General features: G+C 20.8%; 6 protein-coding genes across 6 annotated transcripts; 2 read left to right on the forward strand and 4 right to left on the reverse strand.

Annotated features, from left to right (window-relative positions):
- Nucleotides 1-981: 981 nt before the first annotated feature.
- Nucleotides 982-1,650, reverse strand: SRAE_2000471500 (FAR-17a/AIG1-like protein family-containing protein; the record flags this gene model as incomplete). The annotated part of the gene is made up of 3 exons (XM_024643623.1): nucleotides 982-1,183; nucleotides 1,243-1,463; nucleotides 1,537-1,650. The coding sequence occupies 3 exons, from the start codon at nucleotides 1,648-1,650 to the stop codon at nucleotides 982-984; spliced, it is 537 nt and encodes a 178-aa protein (XP_024509273.1).
- A 963-nt stretch (nucleotides 1,651-2,613) lies between these two features.
- SRAE_2000471600 (LP21163p) lies at nucleotides 2,614-5,642 on the reverse strand (the record flags this gene model as incomplete). Its single annotated transcript, XM_024643624.1, has 4 exons — nucleotides 2,614-3,096; nucleotides 3,483-3,728; nucleotides 4,084-4,689; nucleotides 4,743-5,642. The coding sequence occupies 4 exons, from the start codon at nucleotides 5,640-5,642 to the stop codon at nucleotides 2,614-2,616; spliced, it is 2,235 nt and encodes a 744-aa protein (XP_024509274.1).
- A 4,727-nt stretch (nucleotides 5,643-10,369) lies between these two features.
- SRAE_2000471650 (7TM GPCR, serpentine receptor class r (Str) family-containing protein) lies at nucleotides 10,370-10,798 on the reverse strand (the record flags this gene model as incomplete). The annotated part of the gene is made up of 1 exon (XM_024643625.1): nucleotides 10,370-10,798. The coding sequence occupies one exon, from the start codon at nucleotides 10,796-10,798 to the stop codon at nucleotides 10,370-10,372; it is 429 nt and encodes a 142-aa protein (XP_024509275.1).
- Nucleotides 10,799-13,280: 2,482 nt separating this feature from the next.
- SRAE_2000471700 (N-terminal kinase-like protein) lies at nucleotides 13,281-15,555 on the forward strand (the record flags this gene model as incomplete). Its single annotated transcript, XM_024643626.1, has 3 exons — nucleotides 13,281-13,520; nucleotides 13,561-13,978; nucleotides 14,069-15,555. 3 exons carry the CDS (start codon nucleotides 13,281-13,283, stop codon nucleotides 15,553-15,555), a joined length of 2,145 nt encoding a protein of 714 aa, XP_024509276.1.
- A 1,052-nt stretch (nucleotides 15,556-16,607) lies between these two features.
- SRAE_2000471800 (Protein argonaute-2) lies at nucleotides 16,608-19,497 on the forward strand (the record flags this gene model as incomplete). The annotated part of the gene is made up of 4 exons (XM_024643627.1): nucleotides 16,608-16,703; nucleotides 16,747-16,967; nucleotides 17,010-17,914; nucleotides 17,960-19,497. The coding sequence occupies 4 exons, from the start codon at nucleotides 16,608-16,610 to the stop codon at nucleotides 19,495-19,497; spliced, it is 2,760 nt and encodes a 919-aa protein (XP_024509277.1).
- Nucleotides 19,498-19,833: 336 nt separating this feature from the next.
- Nucleotides 19,834-21,570, reverse strand: SRAE_2000471900 (Protein of unknown function DUF229 family and Alkaline phosphatase-like, alpha/beta/alpha domain and Alkaline-phosphatase-like, core domain-containing protein; the record flags this gene model as incomplete). The annotated part of the gene is made up of 1 exon (XM_024643628.1): nucleotides 19,834-21,570. One exon carries the CDS (start codon nucleotides 21,568-21,570, stop codon nucleotides 19,834-19,836), a length of 1,737 nt encoding a protein of 578 aa, XP_024509278.1.
- Between the last annotated feature and the right edge of the window lie 947 nt (nucleotides 21,571-22,517).

The following is a 22,517-nucleotide window of genomic DNA, read 5'->3' on the forward strand; positions in this document are numbered from 1 at the left end:
ATAAAGTAAAATAATTATTAAACTACTAAATATATGATGAAGCTTTATTTCAACTATAAAAATAACTTTTGTACTTTGAAAAGATAAAAACATCGATAAATTTCATAAAAATTTTTCATGACCTATGTATTAATATACATGGAAAAATATAAAAAAAAAAAGGAAAAAAACATACTTGTACTGGGATAGAAAATAAGCTGTCAAAAAAAAGGATGTGTAATTCAAATAAAATAAAAATTATTGTGAAATTAAATATGGGTGTGAATTTTGAAATTATTTTATTTCTTTTTTTATAAAAATATAATATTAAAAATAAAACAAAGTAATTTCTTATTATTAAAAGTGTAATCATAGTTATATTAAGATAAATTTTAAGAACTATAAAAATTATTACTTATAGTATGAGATATAAATGGTTTTTATAATAAAAAATATAACTTTTTATGTAAATATATGTAGTTTTATTAATTTTAAAATTGTTATATTTAAAAAAATTTTTTTTTTTTTATCAAATTTGTATTATCTTAAATAAGTATAATAATCTTTAGTCAAATTTATAGATTATATTAAGGAAACAATATAATTATAGTTTAGTAGTTAATGGTAATCTTTTATATCATCACATGGTATTTTAAAATAAAATAATGAGAAAAATAGTAATATGAATAGAATTGTAAAAATGCTTGAATCATTTATGGAAAAAGAAAAATGATATTATATGTATACATAAACGATTTGTTGTAATATAATTTATATATATATATATAAAATATATACTATTATACATACTAAAACAAATAAATAAATAAATATGATTTTTCATTCATTCAATTGTAAAATAACAGAATAAACAAAGATTAAAAAAATATATATATAATGTTAATAATTTAATTTTTAATCTTTTTTCTTAACCATAAAAAATGTTTTATGGAACATAAATGTTATAAAAAAATATTTTATAAGTATTTTGATACAAATAATTTATATATTTTTTTTATATTTTGTAGATGACGATAATGAGAATGATGAAGAATGTATAGTTTTGGATATATAAATAGCTATATTAGATAATATAACCATCAAGACAGCTGTTGACATTAATATACTGATCGTAGTAATCGTAGATATATAATGAAAAATTGGATATAACCAAACATTATATGTTAAATAAAAATGTACCAATCTGTAACAGAAGGTAAAAATTATAGTTAAAGTCTTTCTTATAATTTTTTTTTTACTTACATTAAAATATATCCTGTAAAAGCGGTCAATGTAAGGAGAGTTGCCTTTTTCATTGATGAAGGTATCTCATGTTTAGTTAATATTATTTCAAGGATAACTGTTATAAAAGGATAAGTATGAGTAACATGATTTATCCATCCTGGTATCTGTTGATATGCCCATGAAGGCATTACTAATTCTGGATTGATTATATAAAGGCCCCAAAACATTAAACTTGTCAACTATATTTATATATTATTTTAATTAATAATTTTTTTTTTATGTTATTATAAAAGAAAAAATAAGAAGACTTACAATAGCAACAGGAAAAATTATTGTATGAAATAATATGTCACGAAAAGTTGTCAAGAATTTGATTTTTGAAGTTAAAATTGAAAATAAATTTACATATGAATGAATTGTAAGCATTAAAAAATTAATATTTGTTAACATTACTAATTTTTCAGTCCATGAATTAATATAAAGATGAGTGAGAATATAAATATCATAATATAATGAAACACTCCATATTATGGTATTTAAGATAAAAAAAACTTTAACAAATATTTGTAGCATTTTATCAAATATGAATATCAACAATTTTTGTTATATTTAAAAAGTAACTATTATATGACAAGGTCAATACTTATATAAAACGTGTCCTTTCATTGATCAATTCCTCATGAGTGTAACAATAATAGTTATAAAAATGTATCGTTCAAAATGTTTGAATGTTAATATTTGTATTTTCAAGGTAATTAAAAAATATAAAAATGAAGATGAATGCCTTTTTTTATTACCTATCTCTAAAGAATTTTTTCTTTTTTTTTTTTTAACAGTATACACTTATTTATAAAAGTTAAAGAATCTATCATTATGTTTTATTGTTAATAAATTGTAATTAAAATGCTTTTTTAATTTAAAAATTAATATTAATTAATAAAAAAGTTTTCTTCTATATTTATAATATAAAAAAAAATCAATTAAAAAAAAATGACTTTTAATTATGTAATTTGTTTAATATTTATAATTATAGACTACATAATCAATATTGTTTTTTTTTTGTTGTTAAAACTATTAAAAAAAGTTTAATTAAATTTAAAATACTTTTTAAAGTAAATTATCATTTTAATCAAAGTACAAAATAAAAAAAAGATATTTTTATTTGTAAAAATAATACAATTTTATAATTAAAATAGTAAAAAAATAATTTTATTGAATTAAAAACTTTTAAAATAGAGCTAATTATAAGAAGCATAAAATTATATACATGAATAGAAAGAAAAATTAAATACTACTTTATTTTTGTTGTTTACAACCCGAACGAATTAAATGTTTATACTGATAAATATAATAACTGTATTTCTTCTTTATTATTATTATTATTATTATTCAAGAGAAGGGATTTATAGTAGATAATTTTTTTTGTTGATTTGTATCATTTACATAGTTAATTTTTGTTATATTGGGAGAGGTACTTTTTACAGATGAATCTTTAGGTTCTGATGATAACATTATATTTGATGTAGTTGATGTTATGTTACTATTTTTAACATAAGTACCACCATATTGTTGAGAAAAACTTTGACTTGATGATAATGCTATTTGATTAAGATTTGTTGTCATAGTAGAAATATTTGCGGAAGACTGTGTTGTTCCTTGTCCGGCAATACTATAACTACTGGTTGTAGCTGTAGGTGCAGCTGTAGTTACTTGAGACGGTGATGAATTACTAGGAGGATTTATAATTGAAGTTGTAATTGGTTGTTGTGTATTATTATTTGTATTATTTATGTCTCTTTTAATAACATTAGATGCAAATCCAGGTATAGTTGGAAAACGTAATCCAATGTCTCTGGTAATTTTTCCAGGTGCCTATAATAAAAAATGTTAATGTTTCTAATTTTCTCACTTTTTATGAGATGTTTATTAAAATTAAATAGGTTAGCACATAAATTTAAACTAAATACACTGTATTAAAATAGGTTTAGTTCCACTCCATTATAATATAATAAACATTTACATATATTTCCATTGTTATAATCATTAATTAGCCAGTTGAAAACACTAAACATTATTTTTTTTTTTTTTTTTTGATTTCATTTGAATAAGAAATAATTGATTATTTAAAAGAATCAGGAAAAATAAAACTAAAATTTATAATATACAAACATAAGAGAATGCAGGCACCATGCAAGAATAAAATTGTTAAATATATATTAATGAGATCAAGCAAAAGTTGAGGATGTTGATGTTGTGACGTTACCACGTGGTTGGGATGTGGTACACGATTTTTTGATCTCTCCAGATGATTCAGTTAATGGAAAATCTGATGATGGTGGAGCCAGGTGTGTAGTAGTTAGGAGACCATTTGCAATACCACTAGAGGTTGCACTGGTTGTTCCTAACGTCAATTTCGCTGACCGCGAAATAAATGATGAGGTTAAGGAACTTGATGAAAGCACTTTCTTGGATGTCTTTCGGCTGATCATCAAGGTAAATGAATTCTAAGAAGGAAATTAAAAATAGATTGTTAAGTTTCATTAGAAAATACAAAGAAATAGACGATAGGTTGTGATTAGTGTTAACAAATAGTTATATAATTATATTTGTAAGTAGCATGCATAAGCATTCATAAATATTTAATAATATTTTTAAGGCATTACACTTTTTAATTTTTTTTTTTTAAAAATATATATAGCAAAAATACTTTGATAGCAATCACTTTAAAATGTTAACTAATAAAATTACAAAAAAAAAAAAAATTTTTCATTTTTTACTTATTTACTAGAATTACATAGTGAAAATATGGACGAAAAAAAAAAGCAACAAAATAAGTCATATGTATTATTTAAAACTTACTTTTTTCTTTGATTGTGTTAAAAGATCTCTATAAATATCACTACGTAAAAATCTTTGATAACTATCATTTTTCATTAAACAATAAATATGATCTGCTGCTTCATCAAAACTCCATCTATTAGGATTTTTTAAATTTTCCTCTGTTATATCCATAACTTTACAATCAATATTAACAGGAGATGTTGCATTAGTATCAATAAATTCATTATATATTTCTGTTACAAGTACAGGAACCATCCTAGAAGCGCATTTTCTTAATTTTTGTACTTCCCACCAAAAACGTAAATTTTCACCAGAATATTCTTTGTCTAAAAATTTTTGTAATGTTTCTCTTCCGAGAGAATCAATTAATAATTCTTCATAACTTTCTTCCCAAAGTTTTAATCTTCTTGTTGCTATTTCACCGGTAATTTTATCATGTTGCCAATAATCAACAGTATCTGAAAGCCATGGATTTGGTTGAGATGAAAATGGATCACCAGGAGAAGATGGTGGAACAAGAAATGGATCAAAAATTTTTCTTCTTTCATAATATTGTAAATAATTTTCAACTACTTTTGATGTTCTTAAGACATTTTTAGCCAAACGTGATTGTAAGGCATTTATCTATAAGTTTATTTTATGATTAGAAAAAAATAATAAGAATTATTATAATCTACCTCATGTGATAATGTATCATGTAATTGTGTACAACGTCTCATTCCAGGTTTTTGACTATATGTTCTTGGAGTTAAAGATGTTGATGGTGATGGATTATTTTCAGAAGTGGTACCTGTTTTATTAGTTAATTCATTATTTAATGAATTATTGTGAGCAACAACTGCAGAGGTTGAATATTGTGAATATCCAGGCGATGTTGATATTAAATTATTAGAATTACTATATTTTGGTCTTCCTGATCTAGATAATTTTCTAAAATCAACTTCTGTTGTATTAACACAACCTGGTACAGGCCTATGAACATCCCAAAATGCTCTTTCTTGACTATCTAAAATTTGCCTTTCCATTCTATCACGTTTTTTATCAACTTTATATTGTGCCTCAGCTTGCATAAATACAAATTCCCATTTTCTAGAAAACATTTTTTGTAATTTTGCTAAATTTTCTGCTTCAAAATCTTCTAATTCAAGGTGCGCCTTATTTTGCATTGTTCTTTTGCATAAATATACAGCATAATCTGTATTTTCAGGTTCCCAACAATTGGAAGGCCAAAAATATGGTGTTTGAAATCTATAAAATGTACCATCATTTTTAACAGTAAGAATATGATCATCAATTTGAAATAAATATCCATGTGCAGCAATAAGGTGTGCTAGATGTAATGCATCAGATAAATCCACAACATCACAATGTTTCATAATCCATGCAATTAAATCTTGACCCGTAAAGACAGATGGTATTTTTGAGAGAAAAGATTTAACTGTTCTTATAGGTACACCATCAACAGTATCAAGCATACTTTTTATTAATGTTTCTATTTTTGTATAAATAACCCTATTTGGGTGAACTAACCGATCAACATCTCGATTATTACCAGATCGCATTCTTGGAAATGCCATAACCAAGATGATGTTACAATAAATAATTTTTTATTATCTATCAATATAATTGATAAATATGCCAATAATTTATATAAAAAATTATATTGTTTTCTTATTAATAAATTTGATAAATATATATTTTTTTCTTTTTTACTATATTATTTATTAGCTTTCTTATACTATGATACTTTGAAGTAATAATAGTAGTAATGATTTAAATTGATAAAGATTGATCTAACAATTATACAAATGTTATTTATAATAGAAATAATTTTATTTCCTTTTTTCTACATTCGTAATTAATCACAAAGCCAGTTTCATAAGTTTGTCAAAAAGCTTTGGCACCCAAAAAATAGAATCAATATATTAAATTATATATTGAAAGATAAATAAATGTATATGAATATAAATATATATTTATATATATATATATTTATATATATATATATATATAAATATATACGTATTATAAATAACTATGAAGCTTGAAAGATTATTGGCAGAGTCTTTCAAAAATATGGTGTATTAAAAATATAGAAGAAAAACGAGCTGCTTCAGCTAATAGTTTGGTGGCAGTTGCTGTAAGAAGAAAATATCAATGTGCTTGAGAAGATAGATGTATATTTGTCGAGAGTAGGGGTTAAAAACTCGGAGAATATTATATATATATATATATATATTTATATATAGTGTATGGTTAGAATGTAAAGACATAAAAGAATGTTATATGATATAAGAAGAAGTGCTAAAAATTTAATGGTTAGAATGTTGGACTGGGTCCTTCATCTATCAAAAAACGGTATGAAAAAGAATGGAAGTATATTGAATAGAAAAAGCAACTAATTATGAAGTGAGAGAGAGAAATTATATGAGTGAATTGGTGGAAGAAATGGCATTGAAATTAATATAAAAATTAACTGCTGCAATAAGTGATGAAGATGAAATATAAATAATAAATATATAAAAATTTTAAGTAATGTGAGTAAAGTTAAGAAAAAGTATATTTTTTTCTATATGACATATTAAAATTTTTTTTTAAAGCAAAATTAATTGTTATTTACATAATCAGTTTTGTCATTGAATAATTTTATTTAATAAAAAAAAAGTGCTTTATAGTCTATAATTAATAAATACTTTTTTTATATAAATGTATATTATATAATATATACTAATAATAGTAAAATTATGATTAAAAATAAATGTTTATAGTACATAAAATTAGTAAAAATATGGTAGAAAAAAAAAATTTTTTTCTATATAAATTTTAAAAAGAGATAGAAGACGATTAATGTCAATTTATGGATAACGGATAGATTAAAACGTCATTTAAGTTGTTCTTAACAGCTTACTAAATATTTAAATGTATAAAGTAAATGACAGACAATTTTTACTGCATATGTATTGTTATTTCAAATTAACATCGTCAATCATTTTATTATCATAGTACAAATTTTTTATAATATACCTCCATGTCATATGATTATTTAAAATTATACAAGCTTATATTACTTTTAAATAATTATATATAAGGTTTTATATTATTATGAAATAAAAATGGCATAAAATATATAAAGAAAAAGAAAAAAAAAAGTTATTTATCCTATTAAAATAAAAGTTATATTAATGATTAATAAATTAAAAGAAAAATAAATTATTTATTTATTGTATAAATAAAATTATATTATAAGGATAAATATTATACCTGTTTTATATCCTCTAGTTAAGTCTTATTTAAAAAAAAAAGAGACATTTTAATTTGAAAAATTTCAAATGACAAAAAAAAAAATGTTAAGAGAAACATTTATAAGGAGACTTCAATTAAAAATATATTTTGTGGGAAGTAAAAACATTTATTATATAAAATTCGCTCATCCAGGGTCTGATAAAATTATCTCCTATTTAATTTGAAATATTTAAAAAAAAAAAATTTTTTTTTAAATAAAGATTTATAAATAATTGGCAATTCTTTGTGTCACTAATAGATTTACAAAAACATTATCAGTTACCGAAAATATAGTATTATAGCTATTAAATTGAAATGCAAATTAAAGAAATTATATATTTTTAAAAATAAATAAAATAAAGACAATTAAATTTATAAAATATAAATATATTATAGAAATATGAAAAAAAAAGATAAATTTTTAATTATTTTATGAAAAATATTAACTAAACATTTTTTTTATTTAATTAAAAAATTTATATCAAAAAAACATTTTACATTTAGAAAAAAAAAATAAGAACAAAAGATTATTTTATTTTTTAGAAATATTAAAAAACAAAATAAAAATAAAGTTTGTTAAAGTATATAATAATAAAATAAAAGTATAAATATGATATAATTATTTCTACTTTTTAATAATCGAAATTTTATTATTTAACAATTTATACTATAAAAAATTGTTAACTATTTTTATATAATATGTTATTTATAAAAAAAAAATAAAAAAAAATAAAGAATTTTTTTTATCTAAAATTTACTGTTATTTTTTTTTATCAATTTAAATTGAAGGAAAAAAAATTATTGAAAGAATAAGTATTTCTTTATTTAAAATGAACATCCATATTTTGTTATATCATTTTATCTAAAATTAAAATTTTAGAATTGAAAAAGATATAGATGTTTATGTATATTTATTTTCTAATTGAAATAACAAAACTTTCCTAAAAAGTGCAACTGTCTTGAAGCGTATGTCTCAAGAATAAAAATATAAGTGAAGGTCACATGAATTTTAAAAATTAAAATTAGGTTTATTTTTAATTTATATTCTCATAATTTTTTTATTTAACAGTTTTTATAAAAATATTGGTAAAATTTAAATATACATAAATATATATAAAATTGATTATATATGAGGGAAATATTAATATAAAAAAGAAATGGTAAAAATATTTTTAAGGAAATTTTTGGAAGTACATTTTCCTAAAACATTATAAGTATACAAAGAGAATTGATAAGATAATAAGTGTATAAATGCTAAAAGAAGACCATTAAATTGATGGATTTGAGAGATGAAAGATATAAAATTAAAATCGTAAAATGTCATTGTGATATACGATATTCTTTAGGGATCTTAGAAAAAGAATATTTTACAGATAATTTCATTTGTTATTTTATGTTTTTTAACTGTCATGGAATTGGATAAGAAATGAAAGCGGATACATTAAAAAATTTAGAACAAGATGAAGGCAAAGAGGTCATGTGATGAAAAGAAAAGAATATGCTGCTTAACAAATAATAGTCATTTTTATAAGTTATTAAGACACAGTTTATTTAAATAAAAGTCTATAAAACTAGAAGTAAAGAGTTATTGAGAGTAGGAAACTAAATACTAGATCAATTATTATTGTTATTCAAAACACCAAGATTTTAAATTATGTATATTAATACAATTATTTGTTTATTTTAAACTCTTTACTTAAATAAAAAAAAATACGGGGTTTAACGAAGTACTAAATAATGGTAGAGAAAAGAGTCAAACACTCTAATAAAGAAAAAAAAAATTTCCACATTTAATTTTGAGATTTCCCAAAATAATAAAAAATGCATCCATACGCTTTGTTTAAGGAAATATCAGATACATTTTTTTTTATCCTAAACAACTACTTCATAATTCAGAAGAGTAAAAAAATAAATAAATATAAAGTTAGAAGAAAAATAAATGTTTGAATATTTTTAAAAATTTATCTTTCACATTTTTTATGCCATCAATCATTTATACAAATGATATCTCAAAATAGTTGTTTAATCATACTAAAAAAGAAGACAAATTTCTTTGTTAAGCAAAATATAGTAACAACATTGAAATATTAAGAATAAATATAACATTTATCGAAATAAAAAAAAAAAAAATTTTTTTTTTCTGTCTTATTAAAATATTTGCAAAAACTTAAAATATTATATTATATATCATAAATGTGTATATTTAAATGTATCATTAATAACAAAGAAATTTTGAGAAATAATTTACTTGACATCCATTTTACTTAAATTACAATATAATAAATAAAGAAAAATATTTTTTCTAGTTTGTTAACAATTAAGTTATATATAAAAATTACATATTAATTTTAAGAACATTTAAAATCACTATTAGATTTTTAAAATAAAATAATATAATTATATATTTTTATCTTCAATACTACTTGTACTTTTTAACTAAAAAAATTACAACTAACATTTTTGTTTTTAAGGTAATAAAAGGCTTTAAAAACAAAGTTTGTTTTTTTTTTTTTTTTTATTTATTTAATATAATTTTAGTGAAATTAACCATTACAGAAAATGTTATAAAAAGAGAAGTGAGTAGTGTTTAATAATAAGAAAATAACAATATTGTAGAAAAATATACTTGTAAAAAAACAACTTAAGTATGGATACTAAATTTTTAAAAAAAAAAAAGTATTTATTAAATTTAATTTTTAACAAATGAAATTAACGAAATGTCTTTTGGGTATATTTTTGTATAAAAAATTCTAAATTTTTTTACAATTGTAAAATAATAATGCACTTTTATAACAATTTTATTATTAAAAAAATAAAATTATTTATATTAAATAATACTTTGTATGATATTTCCAGTATTTCTTAATTTTATGTTGTTATTATAACCACTTATCATGAAATAGAAAATAAATTAACTAAAATTTTGAAAAATTTTTAATAAAACTTTTACACATAATAACTATAAGAATTTTAATAAAAATGTATAAATTTTTTTTTAACTAAACATTTAATATTACATAATTTAAAACAAAGCAAATCTACTATCTTGTCTTACTATAGAAACTGGAAATTGTGAAATTTTAATTGATCGTTGAGTAAACCTATTATCAGGAATAACAGTATTATTTTTTGAATTTCGACAACATAATAAATTATTTAAAATTTCTTTCAAATTTTGCCTGTTGTTTCTATTTACAAAAATTGATATTGATGAATTACAAAGTGGTCCAATTATAAGAATTCTTATAGTTAAAGTTCCAATATTTTTAATGTTATTATTTCTTCCTGTTATACATAAAATTATTATAATAATAATTGGAATAGAATATAAAATACATGGAACAATAGATTCAAAAATTAATGTTCTAGTTAAGTTGCAAGCAATATTTTTTGTTTTTACAGTGATTAAATTATTATGATCTTTTAAAAAATTTAAATATTTTTTTATCATAATTATTATTATTATATAATTAATTATAAAAAATATTATAAAACTGCCACAAATAAATGTACGTTCAAAAAATTTCTAAAAATTTAATTATCTAAAAAAAAGAATTTATTTACCATTGATGTAATAAAAAAATTTTCATTTTTCAAATTAACTAATTCATTATTTTCCAATGTATAATTTTGATAATTCATATTATTGATATCAACAACTTCAACAAAAAATACTACAGAACATAGAACAAAAAATAATGTAATCAGAGAAGGAACAAAAATTGATATAAAAAAATATTTAAAAGTAAAATTTAAACTTTTACAAATTATTAAATCTCTAATTATTATTTTTATTGTAACAATTGTCAATTCATTGTATATTAAGTGACTGTTTATCAACCAATATAATATAATAAAATATTTATTTGATTGAATATTTTTAAAAAAATTAACATAATAAATAGAATATTCGTTGAAAAGTAAAATTTCAGGTTTTCCAAAAAAATTTAAAGTAACAGAAATTATTCCATGAAAAGATTGATAATAAAGAATCATTCTATAGTAAAAATAAGTATCTTTTTTAGAAGATTTTTTTATTGTAATAAAAGCAACAAAACTTATTAATATTGTTAATAATAACAATGGTATTAAATAAAGTTTAGAATTTAAAAAAAATACAAAATCAAACAAGATATCCATAGATAAGTATAATGTAATTTTAAAATTATTATTTTTAAAAAATGTTTACATAATATTACAAGTAAATTTTTTTTATAAAATTCTTAATTTCTTTATTATTGCTATGAAAAATGGAGAAAAATTAATAAATATTTCTTATTAGTTATAATCATATTATTTATATTCATTTTAATTATTGTCTTCTAAATTTGTCATTATTTTATCATATTATTCATTTTAAAAATTATTCAATTTAAACTAATTTTAAAAAAATGTAAGGAACATTTGTTTATCACAACCTCAACAACTTGATTAAATTTTAGATGTATTTTTTTAACTATTCGTTATGTAAATATTTATAATAATATCAATAATACTTTTATTGTCTATCTTTTTTAATTGTCATAGAAAAAAAAAAACTTTTTGTCTTGATTGTTTTAACTATTTTGTTATGAATTGTCTTGAAAAAAAAAATCTTTTTTAGAAACATACTTAAAAGCAAAAATAAATTTAAAAATTTATTAAAGCATTTAATTTTGTTTTTTAGTGTGAAAATACCAGAGAACATAGATTTAAATTTTTTTTTATAAAATTATGTTATCACTTTATGAAAAATATAATTATATACAAGAAAAAGCGTTGTTTTTTTTTAATTTATTAAATATTTTAATGAATGATGATGAAAAACAAAAATAAAAATGTATCAACAATATATTCATCTCAATTTTAATATGATTATTATAAAGTTTTAAAAACTAATTAATATGTATTAAGAAAATTATACAATAAAATTAAATTTTAATACTTATTTTTCTTCTCCAAGTTGTTTGATAATATTTTTTTTATATAAAAAATATTTTAGAAAACAATCGAAAAGCACTATTTTTCTTTGAAAAAAAAAACAGAATAGAAAAAATATTATTTTAGCAAGTGACGTGAAAGACAAGAATTTAATTATTAATGTGAGAACAATTTTCAAGAAGAATTTCTACCGTATATAGTTTAAAACAATACATAATTTGACATTAAAAAAATAATTATAAAAATGTGCGTAACTAATTATATTACAAGTAGGTTACATCTTAAAATACTTCAAAATTTAAATATATATTAATTTCACTTTTAAGGGATTTTTATTTTTTGTTTACTTATAAATTTTTTTTTCTTTTTTTTAAAGTTAAAAAAAATGGTTAAAAATAGACATTTTAGTTTAAATTCTGTTGTGATAAAAGTTAAATTATGACAGAATATAAATATATTAAAGATTGTTTATTGCTACTAGTAAATTTGTAACTGTTGAAAAATTATAACAACAAAAAACATATAAAAAATTGAATTTTTATTAGTAATATTTATATAATACCAAACATAAATTGATCATTTAAAAAATGACAATAATAAGTTAATTTTAATTTTTATATTAAATTGAAAATAATATAGTATCATCTTCAATGTTTAAAAATAATATTAAAATTAAAAATAAACAAATGGAAAATATATATCAAAAAAATAAAATTGTTTTTGTTATTTTTTAAATCCCAAAACGTTTTTATCAATTTATTTCCTTTATATATATATTTTAGTACTAATTTAACTAATTATTTATCTTTAAATATACTTTAATTTATATTAATAAAAAATTATTTTTAAATGAAACATTTATAAAAAAAAAAGTATACATAACTCCAATTAAAATATAACACGAGAAGGGACACGTTAACAAAATTATTTGTTATTAGATTTTTGTTTAATTCAAATTTTTTCAATAAATTTTAAAATTTTTAACTATTATTAATTAATACTATTAACAGTTAATGTTATCATCATTATTTTCTCGTGATCCAAAATCATCTTTCCCATGGGATCTTTCTTTAAAAAGTTATTGCTCCAATAATGGCTTACAAATAAGTAACACTTTTAAAAAATCTGATAATTTACAAAAAGGTACTTGTTTTTTTACTTCTCAAATTAATGGAGATGAATTAAAAACACAAATACAAAAATTAAAAACATTAAAACATCCCAATATATTAAGCTATTTTGATTCACTGGAAGTAAGTTAATTTAACATTAACATTAAAATTATTTATTTAGACAAATGATACAATTTATCTAATAACAGAAGAATGTAAACCTTTACATCAATACATCAATGATTCAAATCTTAAAGGTATTCATTTAGAAATGTTTACATCATGGGGTATGTATCAAATTTTAAATCTTTTAAAATTTTTACATAATGATGTAAAAATTAACCATGGAAGCATTCGTAGAAATATTTATGTAACACCATCAGGTGATTGGAAATTAGCTGGTTTTGAAGCATCTCAATCATTTTCTTCCTCAAAAAATGATCTTTCACAATTTTGTATAATTTTATGGGAAATTTTTAATGGATTTAATGATGGAATGTTGAATCCTAAAGCACCTGGTAAAATGCCTGAAAAATTACATAATGTATACAAAAAAATGGCTTCTTCAAAAACTTCTGCACAAGAAATATTAAATGAATGTAAAGGACAAAATGGATTTTTAAGAAATAACTTTGTTAAAACATTATTATTTTTAGAAGAATATCAATTAAAAGAAAATGCTGAGAAAGCAGCTTTTTTTAATGGTTTAATTGATAATTTAGATTTATTTCCAGGTGAAATTGCTAAGCATAAAATACTTCCTAGACTTATATTGTGTTATGAATTTGGAGATGCTGGTGTACATATTTTATCACCATTATTTAAAATTGGAACATTATTAGATGAAACTGAATATCAAAAAATGATTGTACCATGTATAGCAAAATTATTTACCTCTAATGATCGTAGTATTCGTGTAAGACTTCTAGAAAAAATTGAAGAGTTTGCTCCACATATGCAAAGTAATGATATAAATGAAAAGATATATATAAATATTACGAATGGTTTTAATGATCCATCACCAGCAATAAGAGAAATGACTGTTAAAGCTATTGTTCATTTTGCAGATAAACTTAATTATAATAATTTAAATGTTGACTTGATGAAATATTTAGCAAGAATTCAAGGTACTGATGAGAATCCAGGTGCAAGAACAAACTCAACTATTTGTTTAGGTAAAATAGCCTGTTATATTGATCCATCTCATAGACAAAAAATATTATTATCTGCATTCACTAGAGCATTAAAGGATCCTTTTCCTCCAAATAGAATTGCTGGAATACTTGCAATGAGTGCTACACAACAATTTTATTCATTATCTGAAGTAGCAAATCGTATTCTTCCTGCACTTGGTCCTGCTACATTTGATTCAGAAAAACAAGTTAGAGATCAAGCTTTTAAATCATTAAAAGGATTTATTGATAAATTAGAAAAAGTTAGTGAAAATCCCGATTTACTAGAAGAAATGGAATCACAGGTTAAAGCTGGTGGTAAAGGTGGAATGTTATCTGGCGAAAAATTACCTGCCTGGGCTGGGTGGGCATTTAAAAGTTTAAGTGAAAAATTATATAAAGGATCTCCTCAACCAGGTAATCAATTATCTAAACCAACGGAGATTAAAAAAGAAAGTAAAACAATAAATGTTTCTGATAAATTTGAAAATACAGTACAGCAAAAAAATGAATTATCTGACGATTGGGAGGATGCAAAAGATAACGATATAACTAATACTACGCCAAAAGATGATACCTCTTCAACTAATGGATGGGATTGTGATGATGATATTTTGGAGGATATTGATGATATAAAACCCATTAATATAAAGAAAACAAATCCAATTCCTACTAAAAAATTACCAATGAATGAAGATGACTTCTTTAGTGACGCTTTTGAAAGACAAACCAAAAAAGTTGGTACAAAATCTACAGCATTAAAATTGGGATCTAAAAAAAATATAATTTCAACGAAAAAATCAACTATAGACGATGAAATTAATTCCATATTTGAGTTAGATAACATGAAAATGTCGTCATCAAATAACCTTAGCGATTCGTTAGAGTCAAAAGAAGCATTGAAAGAAAAACGAAGATTAGAAATTGCGGCAAGGAATGAAAAAAAAAAGGCTGAATTGGCTGCAAAACGTGCTGCTAAATTAAGTAGTAATACTGATAATTAAAAAGCATAAAAAATGTTATTTATAAATAATACTGTTATTTATCTAAATTTTTTATTTATATAGTTGAAATTAAAACTGATAAAATTTTTTTTGACTTTCAAATACTAAAAATATTTTTATGTTCGTATAGGTATATCCCCAAAAAAATAAAATACATTGATTTTAACTATTTAAAAAATGATACAATTTAATGTTAAATAATTATATACATCCATTTATTAAAAAATTAAATATTTTAGAAAACAATTATTATTAACTTCCTGATATCCATTTCATGTCAATACTTTTTTTATCAGTTATATGAAAAATTATGATTTTAATTTGTTTTAATAATTATTAAATTAGATTTATATAAAGTATATTTTATTTTTACCAAATATTTCACATATTAATTGTTTCTTTTTTCATATTAATGAATTACTATTTGATGATTGGGACAAATTTTTAACAATAGATTATAACAGTTATCAATAATTAATATAAGTATGGTATGTTACAACTAACATTATTACATATATTTATTAAAGATTTTAACAATTCATTATTTTTGAATAATATTTACTCAAAAATAAAATTATATTATTACACAATTCATCAAATGGTTTCTTTTTATCATAAAAGACCTATGAAAATTTATCGATAAAAAAGTATAAAAAAAAAATTTATATATGAATATTTGAATGTTAGTTTTTTGATCAGTCAATAAGAAGATTAATTATTTTCTAAATTTAAATATACTGAATCTATTCAATGTAACAATTTAACAATGTATTTTGTACCTGTAAAAATCTTAATATAGTTTTTTTTTCACACTCTTCTTAACATAATATTCTTTGATCTTTTAAGTAAAAATGATTATATTCATTGGTATTATTTCTACATCGTAATAGTATATAAAGAGTTGTATCAATTCATTACTTCAATTAAAATTATCTATTTCATTTCATTGGAAATTTTTTTGTAATAGATTTACACTTTATCTTTATCGTTACATTTATAATTTTATTTTCTTTTATTAATTAAAATTTTCTTTTATAATTTTAGTTTAAAAAATGGCTCCAGCACCACAATTTCCAAGTTCTAGTGGAAGTGTAGATGTAGAAAAATTTGACAATATGTTACCTTCTGAATTATTAAAATATTTCGATGTAAGTTTGCTACGATTTTTTTAATATATATAATTATTTACAGATTCCTGAAGGTACTGTTGAATATGCTCCCATTAAAGGTACCGGACATTCTGGAATTAGTACAAATATTGTTACTAATGCTTTTGAAGTATCTGGAAATAATGCTAAAACATGGGTTTATCAATTTGATGTTGGAATTATTATTTCAATGAAAAGAAAAAATGATCAAGTAATAAGATATGAACTTAATAAAACACAATTTGATGGTTTTAAAATGAAAGAGTAAGTTTTAAAAAATATAATGTTATAATTATTATTTTATAGTTATTATTTTCAAACATTAAAAATAATAATAATCAAACTTTTTCCAATGATTCAACATATCTTGCAAGATCAACTTCAAATTTCAGAATATTCTATAATATCTGACTTTCATCGCATATTTTTTACAACTGATGATAGTCTTAAACGAATGGTTGAATCAAAAAAAGGATTATGGAATGTTGTTGTTCCTTATGAGTACATTCCTTTTGTTAAAAGTCTTTCACCTAAATCACTTGAAAATCTTCAAAAAGTTGAGTTGGAATTTAAGTTTACCAGTGAATTTGATGCTTCTGATTGCTTATTTAAAGACTCTGTTAATGATAAACAAGGAATGCAATTTTTTAATTTATTAGTTGATATCAAAAAAAATTTAAATTATGAGGAATGGGCTAATTATAACAATGGTAAAAGTTATCTTATCAATCCAGAAAAATATGAATTTAAAGAATGTGATATGCCACCACTTCCTGATGCAAAATATCTTGGAATGGGAAGTTTTAGTAGTGTTAGGCAAGCTGGTAATATAAAAAATGATAGTGTTGGCCTTATTTATGTTGTTGATTCTATAAGAACTGCATTTCATGCACCACAATTATTGATTAAAAAATTTGATGAAATGATAACAAGACCTGGAACAGGTGCAAGAGTTGAAAAAATGAAATTTTGTGGAACAGTTTATGAAAAAATTTTAAATAATTTTAAAGGATTAGTTTGTCACTGTACTCATCTAGATGGAAAAGAAATAACTATTCATGATATTGATGATTATGGAGCTGATACTAGACAAATTATTATTAATAATGAAAAAATGACAGTTCAAGAATATTATTTAAAAAAATATAATATTAATCTAAAGTTTCCATCACATCCTCTTATAATACAAAAAATTAAACAAAATGAAGATGGTAAAAAGACAAAAAGTTTAAATTATTATCCAATGGAACTTTTAGAAGTTGCAGATTATCAAAGAGTTAACCAAAAATCTCAAACACCAGATCAAATAAGATGTTTAATAAAAGCATGTGCTACAAATCCTTCTACTAGACGTTTTGACATACAACGTTTATTTAAAGCTCTGCAAGTAACAAATAATGAATTTCTTCATTATCATAATTTAACAGTACAAAATAATCCAATAAAAGTTTCTGGACGTATATTGGAATCACCAAAAATTGTTTATGCAAATAATCGTCTTGTTAATACCAAAGTCGATAATAAATCATGGGATATTGGTTCTCAAGATAAATTTATTATACCCTCAAAAATTACTAATTGGGGATGTTATTATTTTGAACCAGTTGGTATTGGAAAACTTACAATATCTGATATTAGACAATTTGTTGATATTTATACACGTCAAGCAAGACAAAAAGGTATTTATATTGAGGATTGTTATGAAATAAAACAAGTTGCTTCAAATGAGAAACATCTTGAAGATTTATTTATTTATCTTAATAAAGAAAAAGCAGATTTTGCTTTATTTTTATCACCTGATAAATTAACAGAAATGCATCAATTTATTAAATTATATGAAAGAAAATACAATGTAACAACTCAAGATTTAAGACAAAATACCGTTAAGAATGTAATATTTAAAAAACAATATAAAACATTAGATAATATTCTTATGAAAACTAATATTAAAGTTGGTGGATTAAATTATAATTTAATAAATTCAGAAATGGAATTAATTGTTAATAAAAATAAACTTATTATTGGAATTGGTTTTAATCATACAAGAAGTGGTACTTTTGATGGATTATCAACTGTAGGATTTGCTGCTAACACTACCAAAAATCCTATTGAATTTGTGGGAGATGTTTGTTTTACAAAATATCAAGATAATAAAAAAATCTATTTTTATGCTCGAATTTTAGAAACAGTTTTTGAAAATTATTTAAAATTTAATGGCCAACCAAAAGAAGTTATCATATATAGAACATCAGGTTCAGAAGGCAAATATGATGAATATATGCGTTGGGATATTTCTTATGTTAAATATCTTTTACAAACTTATGCTCCAAATGCCAAGTTAACTTTTATTATTATTGAGAAGAATCATAATTTACGTTTTTTTAAAGAAGAAATTAATTCTAATGATAGAGCACCAAATCAAAATGTTGTTCCGGGAACAGTTGTTGATAATGATGTTGTAAGAACAAAAGTTTGTGAATTCTTTCTTACTTCACATTCTGGTATTCAAGGTACTTCTAAAACACCTAGATATTGTGTTCTTTATGATGATAATAATTATTCAATTGATGAAATTGAAAATTTGACAAATGCTTTGTCATATGATTATCAAATTGTAAATTTACCAATTAATTTACCAGCTCCTGTCTACATTGCTAATCAATATGCTGATCGTGGTCGAATGACTATGAAAGCTCAAAATAAAGATTATTCTATTGATAATGATCTTTTAGAAGCATATAATGAATTAGGTTATAAAAAATCAATTTTTAACAACAGAAGAGTTAATGCATAAAATAATTATATCTTTAAAATTTTTTTATATTTAACTCTTATATTTAAAAAACTGTTAAAATTAATGTCTTTTCTAAGAAAATTATATCTGTTATTAATAGTGCTTTTTTTTTTAAAAATATAATAAATTTTAAATTAAATAGTTTTTTAATAATTGTTTATAATAATACAGTAATTTTAAAATAAATAAAAATTATAATAAAATTTAACTTTTTTTTAATATTACAAAAATTTTATAAATAAGATTAACTTTTTTATAATAAAAAATTAATTTGAAGAATTAAAAATACTATTATTTGGTAATTTTATTTATTTTATAAATATATTTTAATCTTTATTATAATCTAAATGGAAAAAGTTTTTTGAAAAAAGAATTTATATCTTCTAAAGCTTTTTTGAAAAATTTTTGAATTTTTTCGTTTATTTTGTTAAAATCATTATTTGGTTGAGCAGAAGTTTGTTGTTTACAATAACAAAATTTTTTATATGGATTTTTTGGAACACATTGCTCAGCATATGGTCCATATCTATCGAGTCTTTCAATACTAGAAGTTATCACATTACCATCTTCATTAATGTACCCTTCAAATATACCTTTTGGTAAAACTTCTTGTTTGATGTAAAATATTATATGTTTATCTTCTGTATAAAGATACTTTAATTCAAATTTCCCATTCTTTTTTTCTGTCATTTTTTTACAATATTTTGTTATGTTACCTTTTTCTAATTGTTTATTAATTGTAACAATAAAATTTTCTTTTAATTTATCTGTAATTGTATCTATCTTATTAACTATATTTCCATCATATAAAATTGTGTCTTTAAATGTTTGATTATATTTTATAAAATTTTCAGTGCATAAACAATATTCTGAGGTTATTTCCATTGAATAACAAGTTCTTTTTTGATTTATTTCTCTTAATAAACTAGTACCTTTAATTGTATCATTTTTGATAATATTTGTAAAATTAAAATAAGTCATATTATTAAAATTTGTCCTACTACCTTCTGTTAAGATATCAAGCATTGTAGCATAAACATCAAAATGTGATGTATGTTTGTTTGAATTTATTTTTAAATTATTTAAAACCTCACTGTTATTATTTCTTAAATCTTTTGGTGGAGATATTATAAGAAATGGATTTTTTTCTTCAAATGCTCCTATTTCAGTATTACGATAATTTCCTAAACGAAAACCATGATCTGACATTAATATAAGAAATCCATTATCAAATAATTTTTTATTTGTTTTAAAAAATTTTTTGAAATAATTATCATGTTCATAATGTCCAGTAAGATGTTCATGAGCAATATTTGTAATCCATGTAAAAGAAAATTGTTTTGAATCATTATATGTTTTCATAAATTCTTCTAAATAATTAAATTGATATTTTATATATCCTTTACATTTACTATTATGAAGAGTTAGATATGATAAATTATCTGGATATTTTTGATCATATAATCTTAAAATATATGGTCGTGTTGAATGATGAGCATATGTATATTTAAATCCTTTACATTTATGTGAAGTAAAAACTGTATCTAAAAAATCTTCACCACTTAGTATAGTATAATTAAATTGTTGATAATATTTTGCTATAAAAGGTTGATCATCAATATACTCATCACAACCTGTCTTCCCAACAGCTTCATAATCAGAAACTTTTGTTTTTTTTACATCTAAAAAATTATGTAAACTTGATATTCTTCTATTTAGTAAAAATCCATGACCATTAGGTTGTGAATTTGATCCTATTTTATTATGCATTTTAAATGTTACACCAGAATATTCTTTCTCTAAGTAACTTATTGTATTCTTCAATCCTCTAAGTGCACTATAGTATGATATAGAATCTAATATAATTAAATGAACATTATATTTGTTATTAATAGTATTAATATTATAAGAATCTTTTAAAAAAGTAACATTCATAGGTTTAATTTTTGTTTTAGTAATTTGAAGATATAAATCTTTAAAAACTAAAAAATAAGGCCATAAAGTAGTTTTACATTGAACTTCAAAAACATCACAATCAGGTTTAGATTTATTAATATCTTTCCAACTACCCATATTAATTTTGGATTCTCCATCTTGATAATTACATTGATATTTACAAGAAATTACAGGATTGTTATATTTATATTTTATGAAACCATTTACAACATGAACAAAATTATTTATGTATGTTGAGATACAATTTTGAGAACGATATGGTGATTTTAATTCAGGAAAATTATTGTGAATTGGATATTTATTTTGTTTACAAATAGATATTATAGAATTTTTTTTTAAATTTTCAACAGATATTTTAAAATTATTGTATAAAATTGTTTTGTTATTATTTAATATAGTTTGATTGTTAGCATTACATTTTAAAATATATAATAGTATAGTACAAAAGAATAAAATCATATTTTTTAATAAAATAAACATTTGTATTAAATTAAAACAATAATATATAGTATATCTTTGACACGATTAAAATTAGTCTTTTATAGTCCAAAAAGTTTTCATTAAACTTTAAACGTTATTTGAAGGATAATTTGTTTTTTGTTTATTTAATTATTATTATAAAATTTTTTTTAGCAACTATATCTACAAATTTAAGGAAAATGACCTCAATCTTAAACTTTTTTATTCAATGTATATTCATACATTAAGAGAATATTTAATGAAAGTATACATTTCTTAACATTATCATATACCATAAAATAATTATTATTCACATTGATCAAAGAAAAAAAAATGTCTATATATATAATTATATTTAAACAATTCTGTTGCAATAAATAATGATATTTATAATATTTTATAATATTAAAAATGAATCTATTTAAAAAAGTTTGTTTTTTTTTATTGCAAATAAATTGTTTAAATGACAATAAAATTTTAAGATTTGATAAATTATATTATCATCATTTATGATGATATTATTTTGAGACATTTTAATATATTCTTTAATAAAATTTTCTTAATTGCTATTTTTTTTGTCTAATTAAAATTTTTTTTTAAAATAG

This window comes from Strongyloides ratti (assembly GCF_001040885.1).
Source record: "Strongyloides ratti genome assembly S_ratti_ED321, chromosome : 2".
NCBI classification, from domain to species: Eukaryota; Metazoa; Nematoda; class Chromadorea; order Rhabditida; family Strongyloididae; genus Strongyloides; species Strongyloides ratti.